This window comes from Panonychus citri, unplaced genomic scaffold, assembly GCF_014898815.1.
Source record: "Panonychus citri isolate SS breed McGregor unplaced genomic scaffold, ASM1489881v1 Contig00094, whole genome shotgun sequence".
Lineage (NCBI taxonomy): Eukaryota > Metazoa > Arthropoda > Arachnida > Trombidiformes > Tetranychidae > Panonychus > Panonychus citri.
Window position 1 is genome coordinate 315,953 of NW_026515499.1, and position 12,680 is coordinate 328,632.

The 12,680-nt window shown below is 32.8% G+C and overlaps 2 protein-coding genes across 2 annotated transcripts; both read left to right on the forward strand.

Annotated features, from left to right (window-relative positions):
- The first annotated feature begins 372 nt into the window (after positions 1–372).
- Positions 373–4,503, forward strand: LOC128387814 (uncharacterized). The gene is made up of 3 exons (XM_053347089.1): positions 373–666; positions 749–3,398; positions 3,471–4,503. Exons 2-3 carry the CDS (start codon positions 1,900–1,902, stop codon positions 4,501–4,503), a joined length of 2,532 nt encoding a protein of 843 aa, XP_053203064.1. The 5' UTR covers positions 373–666; positions 749–1,899.
- Positions 4,270–8,741, forward strand: LOC128387855 (uncharacterized). The gene is made up of 2 exons (XM_053347130.1): positions 4,270–7,485; positions 7,562–8,741. Exons 1-2 carry the CDS (start codon positions 5,987–5,989, stop codon positions 8,544–8,546), a joined length of 2,484 nt encoding a protein of 827 aa, XP_053203105.1. The 5' UTR covers positions 4,270–5,986; the 3' UTR covers positions 8,547–8,741.
- Positions 8,742–12,680: the final 3,939 nt, after the last annotated feature.

Genomic DNA, 12,680 nt, shown 5'->3' on the forward strand with positions numbered 1-12,680 from the left:
TAGTTGGAAAAATACTGATTGTCATTGAAGATAATAAACTATCATCATCAATCAGATTAATTATTATTACATGTAAGTTATTGATACGAATTGTCCAAGTTTATTTATGAAAAAGTTTTCAATGATTAGCATCATGTTAATGGTGAAACTTTGGTTTCATTTGATTGAATTTACCATCTTCGGTTAGTGGTTTTTTCGCACCTCAAATGAGTTTATATTAGAGTAAGTTAAACCAAATTGGAACAAATTAAGAAAATTAGAGTTTATTATCATAGTAGTTAATGAGAAATGATCATGAATCAACTTGGTGATTTTTTTCATTCATGTGAATTTCTTTTGAACTTGGCGCCAAAAAATCATATGATCAATTGAAATTGTAAGTGAATGAAATTTGATTTAATTTAATGATTACAAATTAAAGTTTAACATTTTCTTTTTGTGCTCATTGTGAATTTAATGACCATCATGATCAGTTTGGTTTCGCTACACCAATTTACACTCATTTCACTTCAACCTGTGTCCACTCTTGTCAAACTCTTCTTGTCTCGACTGTACAACAACCAAATACTTTGATGATGGTGAGAATGAAAGATTTTGCCAATGGACACAAAGTGAAGAAAGTCAACTTTGTACTTGTTCATCAAATTCAAGTGCAATTCCTAAAAAGTAAATATAACATTTGATTGATTCATTCATTTCGATCGCCACAGATTAATTATTGACCTTTTTTCGTCCTTTCCCATCTCAGTGTAAATGGTACAAGAGAAAACTCGTGTATTGGTATCACTAATATAGTCGCATGTCAATCACCGTCGAACGGTTTTGATGATATTCCTTGTGGATTTGATTGTTCAAATTGTCCAAAAGATGATGTTACAATTAAATTGGATCGTAAAGGTCGGGCTAATGTGTCGTAATGATGTAAGTCGCAAGTTTTTACGACTCACTCGGCTCTAATCAACTGAGTCGAAGTCGGTGCTTTATCGATTCACTTGTCACTTAAACTTAAGAAATTAATTGAATTCAAACAGAAAAGTTTAGTACAAGCCTTGTAAAAAGATTTCTCCTTGAAAACTGAATTTTCACCTTTCTCTGTGGCTAATTGAAACATTTTATACTAAATTCAAAACCAGAAAATCTATCAGTTGGTACAATTCGTTTTTGAATGGACGATATGACTCGAAATTCAAGTTAATTTTTCATTTAAATCGACTCAAAGTCGACCGTTTTATTTTCCATTTTCAGAAGCGATGTAAATGCGATAAACTCAGTTTTCTCATAATTAGATATGTTCGAAGTTCGATAAACACTAAATCGTAATCTGTATTCTCCATTAACAACTTGATCACAATGAACGAAAATCATCACATCAACAACTTATATAACTTGACATTCTTGCAAAGTCATTTCTCCATTTACAAGGTTAATTGTAAGTGGAAATTGTGACAACATTGATTCATGATAACCAGTTAAATTTAAATCGATATTGAATTTTGATGTGATTGGAAAATAAATCGTTTCAATTGTATTGAATTGAAAACAAGGATTGACATTCATCGTTTCGGTTACCACAATTGAATCGTCTCTGCAATAAAGTAAACAAGATTAGCTGATCATTTATAAGTCTACCTTTTTTTTAATAAACAATAAAAGGATAATATTTAAAAACGGGATACAAACAATCAACTGCAAACTAAAACTATCTACTGATTAAACTCTTAATGAAAATTGATTGTACTACAATTTGTCAAGCAATAATTTATAAAATAAGTGTTAACAATTAAGCTGTTTGTTTGTATTCACTGTATCCTAAGTTTAATTAATTATCATCCCGATTAATTGATTTATAAAATTTGCTTTTCACTTGGAATCAATTGATTTCAGTTAATCGTCAAGAAAATGTTGCCTCAATTATTTTTCGCGATTGTGTTAATTTCTCAACTTTCATCTAATGTAAACTGTTACCTTCAAATTCATGAGTCAAGTGTTTGGATTCCATATTCTGATGATAATATTTCTCAGCCTATTTTCATGTGGCATATGAATCGGGGTTTCCTACCGACACAATATTCATCTCTACAATTGAATACTGATCCAACCAATTTTGCTAATCCTAATTTCTTTCACACTCTTAAGAAAGCCTATTCGTTATATTTAAATCCACAAAGTACTGATATTTGTATTTTATTACCTGTCAACAATTCTATATTCGTACACTTTGAATTGAACGAAACTATGGCCACTCAGTACAATTCAACTGATAGCCGTAGGTCAATTAATCGTTCTCGAGCTGTTCTGTATGAACTGCCGGATGAAACAACTGTTGAATTCCCTGGAATTGATGTTAGAGCGGAAAATATTTCTCAATTGATTTTGGCCACTCTTCGATATAATGGTATACCCATTGAGGTCCAAGCCCGTACTGTCGATCGCAATTTCGATAGTATTACCACGTTTAGCGCTTTCAATCATATGAATAAAGCTTATAGTGTCGGACGTCGTATTCATCGCGATGGCAATGTTGTCGTTTTCGTTTCTCGAACAAGAGTAGATACTCAAATACGGTACATTGATTTGGGTTTCCACCAATTTCGACAAGTTTTTGGTGATATATCTACAGTTCAGTTTGTCGCTTCCGATTACATCCTTCAGCATGGTGATTTTTCGGTTGCACAGTTACTCTTTATAAGTTATCAAAACAGATCCGATGAAATTGTAGCATTTCGCTTTTCAGAAATAATGACGTACTTTGATCATTTGAACAGTAGCAGTTGTGGATTCAATCCTGATATATGGTCAATTGTTAACCTCACTAGAAGTCCTGAATGTTACGAATCTCAGACCAGAGTTTTGACTAATAGCCCGACAAGAATTGCAAATTTCACGATATTTCCTCACCTCGAACCCGCGAGCCAATATTTAATGTCAATCCGCCCAATGAATAGTTATATGAGAATCAATTTGGATAGAGATGGTTGGGATAAAATTGTCGATTTTGTCGCACTTGCAATGACAGCGATGCCTGGTTATCTTCTTTTGGTTCTTACAGCGGATCGTCAATACACACGATATCGATTTTCAATTCATTACGTTGATTCTAATACTTTTCGGGTAACTAATCATCCAGATGAGGTGATAATTCCATACAGTGGACGTCATAATGATGTTAAAATCTATTATCACGATAATCCAATCCCTCAAGTACTCATTACGATGGGTCGATTTCAATATCATTCAAACATTAACCTGTGTCCACTCTTGTCAAACTCTTCTTGTCTCGACTGTACAACAACCAAATACTTTGATGATGGTGAGAATGAAAGATTTTGCCAATGGACACAAAGTGAAGAAAGTCAACTTGGTACTTGTTCATCAAATTCAAGTGAAATTCCTGAAAAGTAAATATGACATTTGATTTATTTCATCGCCTATGATTAATTATTGTTTTTTTTTGTTCTCTTCCATCTCAGTGTAAATGATAAAAGAGAAAACACGTGTATTCGTATCACAGATTTATCCGTAAATCGATCATCGTCGAACAGTTTTGACCTGGATATTAGTGTAGAGGGTTATGGTGAATCTTTGGCATCGACATTTCCCCTTTTAATCGATTTTGTTGGAGTGCAAGATGCGCCAGAATGTCAATTTGTTCGATTCGAAAACTCAACAGCCTCTTTCAAATGTGATAAAATTCCGGAAGGAGAGTTCAACATCAAAATTTCGGTTTCTCGTATTGTTTCATCGAGAAACGAGATCTTGAGCTGGCATTTAGCAACTGAACCATTTTATATACAAGGTTCTTCTAAATTACCGTTGATCATAGCTTCGATTTTTGTGTTGACAATAATCGGTGTAATTGGAATTTACATTTTTCAAAACAGATTCAGAAAAGAAGGAAAAGTTACACGATTCGGTTCGGGTATCAAACTTGTTGGTCAAGGTAAAGCTCAGTTAAAATCTGGTTCAGTGTTATCAATCTCCTCGAAAGATATTCTAGCTGTTAAATCAAAGAAATCTCAAATCGGCTCATCTAAGGCCAAATCGATCTTAGAACTGAGAAAAGGTAGTGGATTAGGCAAGAGTAAAGCCAGTTCGAAAACTTCATTGTCTATGAAATCGAGCCAAAGCAAATCGAAATTGTCTCAACTTAAACGTAGCTCAAGCGTTGGACCAGTCGATTCAAAGAAATCCCAAGTTTCCTTAGCTCGTGCCAATTCTGTCTCAAAGGTCAAATCAAAATCCAGCTCCAAATTATTAATAAAACCTTCCAAAGTACCTGGAAAAGTTCTTGGTAAAAGTCCAACGAAAACCTCGAAAAGTCCATTGATGAAAAATATCGCACCGACTCTGGGGAAACTTAAATCTAAAGTATCATCATCATCATCTTTATTATCTTCATCGTCTCCAGTGAGCTCAACATCGATAGTTGGATCAACATTATCGCAACAATCAATTGCTCCAAGTCCAAAGAAAACCAATCCACCAAAAGAAACAAAAAAATGATTCATGAAAATTTCCAATTTATCTTCGGTCTTCTTTGTTATCTTTAAGAATTCGTGTATCGGTGCGAATGGATAATCGAGCTTTCGGTTGACCGCGTTTTTTGAAATTTCACTAACCATGGTAACCGTTTGAAATTTTTCTTCCTTTTTCGTTAAATTAATTGAAACTTTTTTTTCTTTTAGAATTTAGTTTTCAATTTTGTCTGTTTTGATTATTAATTTAATTTAGAGGGAGAGAGATAATTGGCTTGTAATCGGTTTCGAATGTGAAAATGTGAAAGAATAAGATTGAACTTGTTGTAAAGATTTTATCAGTTTCGAAAAGTTTTGGAAACTTTTTTTTCGCTTCCAAATCGAACCAATCAAGTTGATTAAGTTATGAATTATGGTGAAAATTAAGAATTATCTCTTGTGGTTATAATTTTTGTAGTTGCTCGTTACTTTCGTCTTTCTTTTGATGAAATTGGGCTACTTTGTATCGTTTTGAAAGAAGGATGATTCCATTTAAATTCCATTTTCCAGAATAATCCATAAGATCGTTGAGAATTCATCGTTCGATGAATCGGATGTTTGAGGTTCTATGGTAGGTGATTCGCCCGTTTTATTTTCCGTTTTCATAAGCGGTGTAAACGCGATAAACGGCGCCGTTTCTCATAATTCGATAAGCTCGAAGTTCGATAAACACTTAATCGTAAACTGTATTCTCCATCTTCGACTTGATTACATTGAACGAAAATCATCACATCAACAACTTGGATAACTTGACATTCTTGCAAAGTCATTTCTCCATTTACAAGGTTAATTGTAAGTGGAAATTGTGACAACATTGATTCATGATAACCAGTTAAATTTAAATCGATATTGAATTTTGATGTGATTGGAAAATAAATCGTTTCAATTGTATGGAATTGAAAACAAGGATTGACATTCATCGTTTCGGTTACCACAATTGAATCGTCTCTGCAATAAAAGAATACAATTATATTAGTTATTCATCGAGTGTAGCAATTAACTAACCAAGAATCACCTTATTGGTTGTATACTTTCATCAGCTGAACAGGTAGCGGGCTGATCGTTTGTACCTTGTGTCCATTGGCAAAATCTTTGATTTATATTATCATCAGAAACTTTCACCAAGTCCAACTCTCGATGGATCTGAATTCATTTCTCTCGATGAAAACTGAGTTACAATCAATCTGAAAATGATTTTTCAATAGTAAACAAGATTAGTTGATCATTTATATGTCTACTTTTTTTTAAATAAACAATCAAAGGATAATATTTAAAAACGGGATACAAACAATCAACTGCAAACTAACCAAAACTATCTACTGATTAAACTCTTAATGAAAATTGATTGTACTATAATTTTACTACAATTAAGCTATTTGTTTGCATTCACTGTATCCTGAGTTTAATTAATTATCATCCAGATTATTTGATTTTCACTTGAAATCAATTGATTTCTGTTAATCGGCTCGAAAATGTTGCCTCAATTATTTTTCGCGATTGTGTTAATTTCTCAACTTTCATCTAATGTAAACTGTTACCTTCAAATTCATGAGTCAAGTGTTTGGATTCCATATTCTGATGATAATATTTCTCAGCCTATTTTCATGTGGCATATCAATCGGGGTTTTCTACCGACACAATTTTCATCTCTACAATTGAATACTGATCCAACCAATTTTGATAATCCTAATTTCTTTCACACTCTTAAGAAAGCCTATTCGTTATATTTAAATTCAGAAAGTACTGATACTTGCATTTTATTACCTGTCAATAATTCAATATTCGTAAACTTTAGTTTCAACGAAACTATGGCCACTCAGAACAGTTCAATTCGGAACCTTGATTCAAATAATGGTTCCCGAGCTGTTCTGTATGAAATGATGCGTGGTACAATTGTTCAATTCCCTGGAATTGGTGTTAGAGTTGAAAGTGGTTCTGAATTGATTTTGGTCACTTTTCATGTTTCAGGTTTACCCGTTGAGGTCAAAGGACATATAAATAACACCAATTTCGAAAATATTACCACGCTTAGCGCTTTCAATCATATGAATAAAGCTTATAGTGTCGGACGTCGTACGCATCGCGATGGCAATGTTGTCGTTTTCGTTTCTCGAACAGTAGTAAGTGATCAAGTACGATACATGGAATTGGGTTCGCACCAATTTCGAGAAGTTTTTGGTGATATATCTACAGTTCAGTTTGTCGCTTCCGATTACATCCTTCAGCGTGGTGATTTTTCGGTTGCACAGTTACTCTTTATAAGTTATCAAAACAGCTCCGATGAAATTGTAGCATTTCGCTTTTCAGAAATAATGGCCAACTTTGATGAATTCAACTTAAGATTGTGTGCTTACGATTTTACAATGTGGTCAAGAGGTATCGTCACTGATAATCCTAGATGTATCGAATCTCTGCTCAGTATCAGGCTTGATTTCCCGATAACAATTGCAAATTTATCGATACTCCCTCACCGCAATGTCTCGAGCCAATATGGACTGAAACTCTGGCCAATAAATAATTATATAAGAATCAATTTGGATAGAGATGGTTGGGATAAAATTGTCGATTTTGTCGCACTTGCAATGACAGCGATGCCTGGTTATCTTCTTTTGGTTCTTACAGCGGATCGTCAATACACACGATATCGATTTTCAATTCATTACGTTGATTCTAATACTTTCCGGGTAACTAATCATCCAGATGAGGTGATAATTCCATACAATGGACGTCATAATGATGTTAAAATCTATTATCACGATAATCCAATCCCTCAAGTACTTATTACGATGGGTCGATTTCAATATCATTCAAATATTAATCTGTGTCCACTCTTGTCAAACTCTTCTTGTCTCGACTGTACAACTACCAAATACTTTGATGATGGTGAGAATGAAAGATTTTGCCAATGGACACAAAGTGAAGAAAGTCAACTTGGTACTTGTTCATCAAATTCAAGTGCAATTCCTGAAAAGTAAATATAACATTTGATTGATTCATTTCAGCGCCACCAATTAATTATTGACTTTTTTTGTTCTCTTCCATCTCAGTGTAAATGGTACAAGAGAAAACTCGTGTGTTCGTGTCACAGATTTATACGCAACTAGGTCATTGTCGAACGGGTTTGACATGGATATTAGTGTAGAGGGTTATGGTGAATCTTCGGCATTGGCCTTTCCCTTTTTAATCGATTTCGTTGGAACGCAAGATGTACCAGAATGTCAATTTGTTCGATTCAAAGACTCAACAGTCTCATTCAAATGTGATCAAATTCCTAAAAGAGAGAACGAAACGGCAGGAGAAGTCAAGATCGAAATTTCAGTTTCTCGTATTGTCTCATCGAGAAACGAGATCTTGAGCTGGCATTTAGCAACTGAACCATTTTATATACGAAGTTCTTCTAAATTACCGTTGATTATAGCTTCGATTTTTGTGTTGACAATAATTGGTGTAATTGGATTTTACATTTTTCAAAACAGATTCAGAAAAGGAGGAAAAGTTACACGATTTGGTTCGGGTATCAAACTTGTTGGTCAACGTAAAGCTCAGTTAAAATCTGGTTCCGTGTTATCAATCTCTTCGAAAGATATTCTAGCTGTTAAATCAAAGAAATCTCAAATCGGCTCATCTAAGACCAAATCGATCTTAGAACTGAGAAAAGGTAGTGGATTAGGCAAGAGTAAAGCCAGTTCGAAAACTTCATTGTCTATGAAATCGAGCCAAAGCAAATCGAAATTGTCTCAACTCAAACGTAGCTCAAGCGTTGGACCAGTCGATTCAAAGAAATCCCAAGTTTCCTTAGCTCGTGCCAATTCTGTCTCAAAGGTCAAATCAAAATCCAGCTCCAAATTATTAATAAAACCTTCTATAGCTCCTAAAGGTAAATCTCCTTCCAAAGTACCTGGAAAAGTTCTTGGTAAAAGTCCAACGAAAACCTCGAAAAGTCCATTGATGAAAAATATCGCACCGACTCTGGGGAAACTTAAATCTAAAGTATCATCATCATCATCTTTATTATCTTCATCGTCTCAGTGAGCTCAACATCGATAGTTGGATCAACATTATCGCAACAATCGATTGTTCCAAAAAAAACCAATCCACCAAAAGAAACAAAAAAATGATTCATTAAAATTTCCAATTTATCTTCGTCTTCTTTGTTATCTTTAAGAATTCGAGTATCGGTGCGAATGGATAACCGAGATTTTGGTTGGCCGCGTTTTTAGAAATTTCACTAATCATGGTAACCGTTTGGAACTTTTCTTCCTTTTTCGTTAAATTAATTGAAACTTTTTTTTCTTCTTTTAGAATTTAGTTTTCAATTTTGTTTGTTTTGATTATTACAGTCAATCTCTTTTGCTTGAGACTCTCTAAGCAAATTTTGAGACGGAAAAGCAAATGAATGAGACATTTTTTTTACCGCCTACGCTAAGTCGTAAACTTTTTTATGGCCTTTGCAAAATTTGAGACAGTTAACCTAAATGAGCGGGACGGTTAAGCGCTTGAATGAGACACTTGTTGATAATTTTTCTCTGTGTTTATGTATAATAAATGAGATTTGCTTTATTCAAAATGGTGAAAATAAATGTTGATGTGAAAAAGTTGATCGTTTCTACTAGTGAACAAGGTAAAAGTTCAATTGAAGTAAGTGAATTATTTGGTGTTAATCCTAGTACAATTCGTACAATTGTTCAAGTGTTTGATGGCCTGAAATTAGCTTCCGATGTTATCGATGAAAACGATTGCAAAAACTATTACTAAAATATGCAAAAGTATATTTCTAAATGTTTAGAAGAGAAAGAAATTGAAAACTAATTCATTTGCTAAAATGTCTCACTCATTTACTTGTCTGTCTCATTCATTTCTTTTGTTTGTCTCAAATTTGTTTTAGAGAGAGAGAGAGACATAATTGGCTTGTAATCGGTTTCGAATGTGAAAAATGTGAAAGAATATTGAAGATTGAACTTGTAGAAAGATTTTATCAGTTTCGAAAAGTTTTGGAAACTTTAAATTGATCAGTTGAATTTGTTTATTTGAATGTGAATTGGACAAATTGATTTCAATAGAAAAGAAGAATGTAAGTCAATTATATACAATATATAATCATGAATTCATTAGCTTATTAATGCTTTTATTTCTTAGGAATATCCTGACGCTTTTTTAAGCGAAGGTGATGATGTTGAGGACTCACCTGAGGTTTACAGGTGAGTTTAAAAGCTAAATTTATATAATATATAAATAGCGAAATAATATTTTTTGTCTCATTCATTGTTTTTTCTTCAAACAGCGAACAAATAATGGATATAAATTCTAATCTTTATTGTGATGAATGTGACAATTCTTCTTCGGATGCAAAGTTCAGAATTCAAAATTTAGAATTTATATGTGAAAACTGTGCAGTTAATTCACAAAAATATTCTAAATGTGTTCAATATCCTGATGTCACTATCTTTAATTCGAAAAAGTGTTTTCTTTTCAAAATTTGCGGAAAATTTTCTCGATGCGATGTTCCAAACAATTATCTTTTGTGACGATTGGCACATGCGAATTTGTCTAATGGACGAACGGCAAAATTATTTGTGTAAACCTTTGCCATTTTTTGTTAAAAGTTCGAATTCTTGTTCAAATTGTAACAATATTCTTGCCGAATATGGTATGACGCAAATACCGACACTTTGTCATCGTTGTTACAAGACACGGTTGAATCCGAGTTCAATCCATTTGAGTGCAGATTTTGAGCCATTCGTTATTCGAATTCGTCGAATTGTCAAAGAAATTATAAATTCATCTTGCATTCAGATGGCTAAATTCACCAATATCGTAGAGCAGTTGAATTCTGCTATAAAATGCAATTATATTTTTTCTGATACCAAAATTTTGAATCATCATTGGATGACACAAAAATTCAACAATCGATCAACAATGGCAAAATTTATTCCCTTAAAAAATTGGTTAAATTTTTCAATTCAAGTTCTTTGCTGATTCGTTTTTTGGAAAATGGTTACATTGATCTCGAGGGTTTATCACTCCTGTTAGATGTCATTACATTTTATTTATCCATTATCAAAATCAAATTTTCGACATTCGATTTAAAATTCAAGCAATTGAATCGAAAGAATTAGTTTGTTCACAACCAATTCATGCATACACAAGTGAAATGCAATCGGTAAGTTGCCATTCGATTAGGAAATTGAAAATTTATAAACTACTTTACTACATAATATTATAATCAACTGAGCATAAGCTCTGTATTAAGCTATTTTTTAACTGTAAATAATTTTTATGCTTATCACTAGGACCAAAACGACCGTATGTAAAATTATACCATCTTCTAGCACTACCTTGTAAATAAGTGGGAAGAATTCTAAACATATCTAATCGGGTCCATCTTGATGATTCAGCTAAAAACTCGAATCTAAAAATACAGTTGATAATGTCTTCTCCGTCATCTCCATTAAATGAAGTAATATTTATTGATAAAATTTTTGGATTAACAGAGGAGACATTAATCTGACTGATTAAAGGTTCTAAGTTCATGATTATGTTAAATATTTAGATTGGTGAGAAAAGAGAACCAGAGATTCTTCACTAAATCATATGGTTAATAAATTAAATGAAAAGCTTATCAGAGTTTCTTCACTGAAACATTTGATTGAAAATAGAACGTAAACCAGAGCCTCTTCACTGCGTCATGTGGTTTTCAAGAAGTAATAATGTTTTGGATAAAAGTTTTTTTACTGTTAAGTTGAATTTTATTAGAAATGAATAGTGAAAGAAAAAACCCAGAAATTCACGAGTCCAATGTATTATTACTTCTTAAAGATCGTCGGGCTATGTAATTAAGAAAATTTCCAAGGGATGGAACCATCAACAACCCTTCCTCATCGTGGGCTCCATTGTAACAGGTTCGATTTGAAGATGAACAATTTAGTGAACAATTTAACTTGTATTTAAACTTTGAACAAAACTTTTATTATTGGTTATCTTTTACATAACTTTTAATCGTAGATTATATCTTAATTGTACAATTGGGAAGAAAGAAAGAGAGAGAAAGAGAGAGAGAAAGTCAACTTCTTCACTGAAGTTGTTCTTCTTCTGGTCAAGGATTGGTACTTAATGATATTTTTTCATTTTCATCAATTTAATTTTAATTGTTCCCTCAGAAAAAAACCCAAAGTTCCGGTAATAAACAATAATTTTTATTACAACTATTATATTTTTTTGCAGATTGATTTTGATCAATATGAATTACATTATTAATTATATGAAACGCAACCATTCAAAAGAACGAAACAATCGGTAAGTAAAGTTAGAATTGTAATATAAATTCAATTGAATTAACAAAGTTTCATTTAGAATTCATAGTAAATAATTAATTTATCGATCTTCATTCTATTAATAGTTTTGGCCTCCAGGAAACATTAAAGCTTTTCATAGCCAACCTCCTGTTCAAGCTACGTTAGTGCATTTTTGTGATCCATTTTGGATGTTTTTCGATATTCCTGGATTGGAAGAAAATCGCAATAAAATATTGGATAAGATTAAAGATCTTAGAACATTCAACTCTATCAATCCTGATCGTTTAACTAACGTTAACTAATTACCTCTTATTAAATATCAAATTTAAATCGTTTCCAAACTTTTGAGCCAATGAAAAACAACAACAATTAACTAATTACTGAATTAAGCTTCAACATCAAGAGATGAACACATTGATTTGTTTGTAAACAATAAACCCCCTGAGACCTAATTGTTGCCTTGGTTTGATTTTGTTACCTTTAATTGTAACTAAGTTACATCAAATTATTAACCGTTTTCGAACTTTTGCGCTTGACTGTAATTTTTGTAGTTGTAAACGAATTGAACTTTACTAATAGAAAGTGGCCCCGTTTCTTTGAGTTCGTGACCCGAAAGTATAAGTTTCTCCACCGTGTGAACCCATGAATGCCACTCATCAAGCTAAACGATTCGTAATTCAGAAGAATACACTCTAGATTGATGATTGATCTATTAATGATGCTCAATCTATGCTCAATTGATGGTCGTCGCCATGAATTCAAATCCTGCTTGTCGATTCAAAATTATTCTCATATGAAATGTCACCGTTGTAAAACCTTAACTTCGCAATGGAAGCCACTGAACTCGACCTCTTCCAATACCATCGTTGAAAGC

Coding starts and splice junctions, on each gene's coding strand:
- LOC128387814 (XM_053347089.1), top strand. CDS start 1,900: ATGTTGCCTCAATTATTTTTCGCGATTGTGTTAATTTCTCAACTTTCA. Junction 3,399..3,470: donor TCAAGTGAAATTCCTGAAAA/GTAAATATGACA, acceptor CTTCCATCTCAG/TGTAAATGATAAAAGAGAAA.
- LOC128387855 (XM_053347130.1), top strand. CDS start 5,987: ATGTTGCCTCAATTATTTTTCGCGATTGTGTTAATTTCTCAACTTTCA. Junction 7,486..7,561: donor TCAAGTGCAATTCCTGAAAA/GTAAATATAACA, acceptor CTTCCATCTCAG/TGTAAATGGTACAAGAGAAA.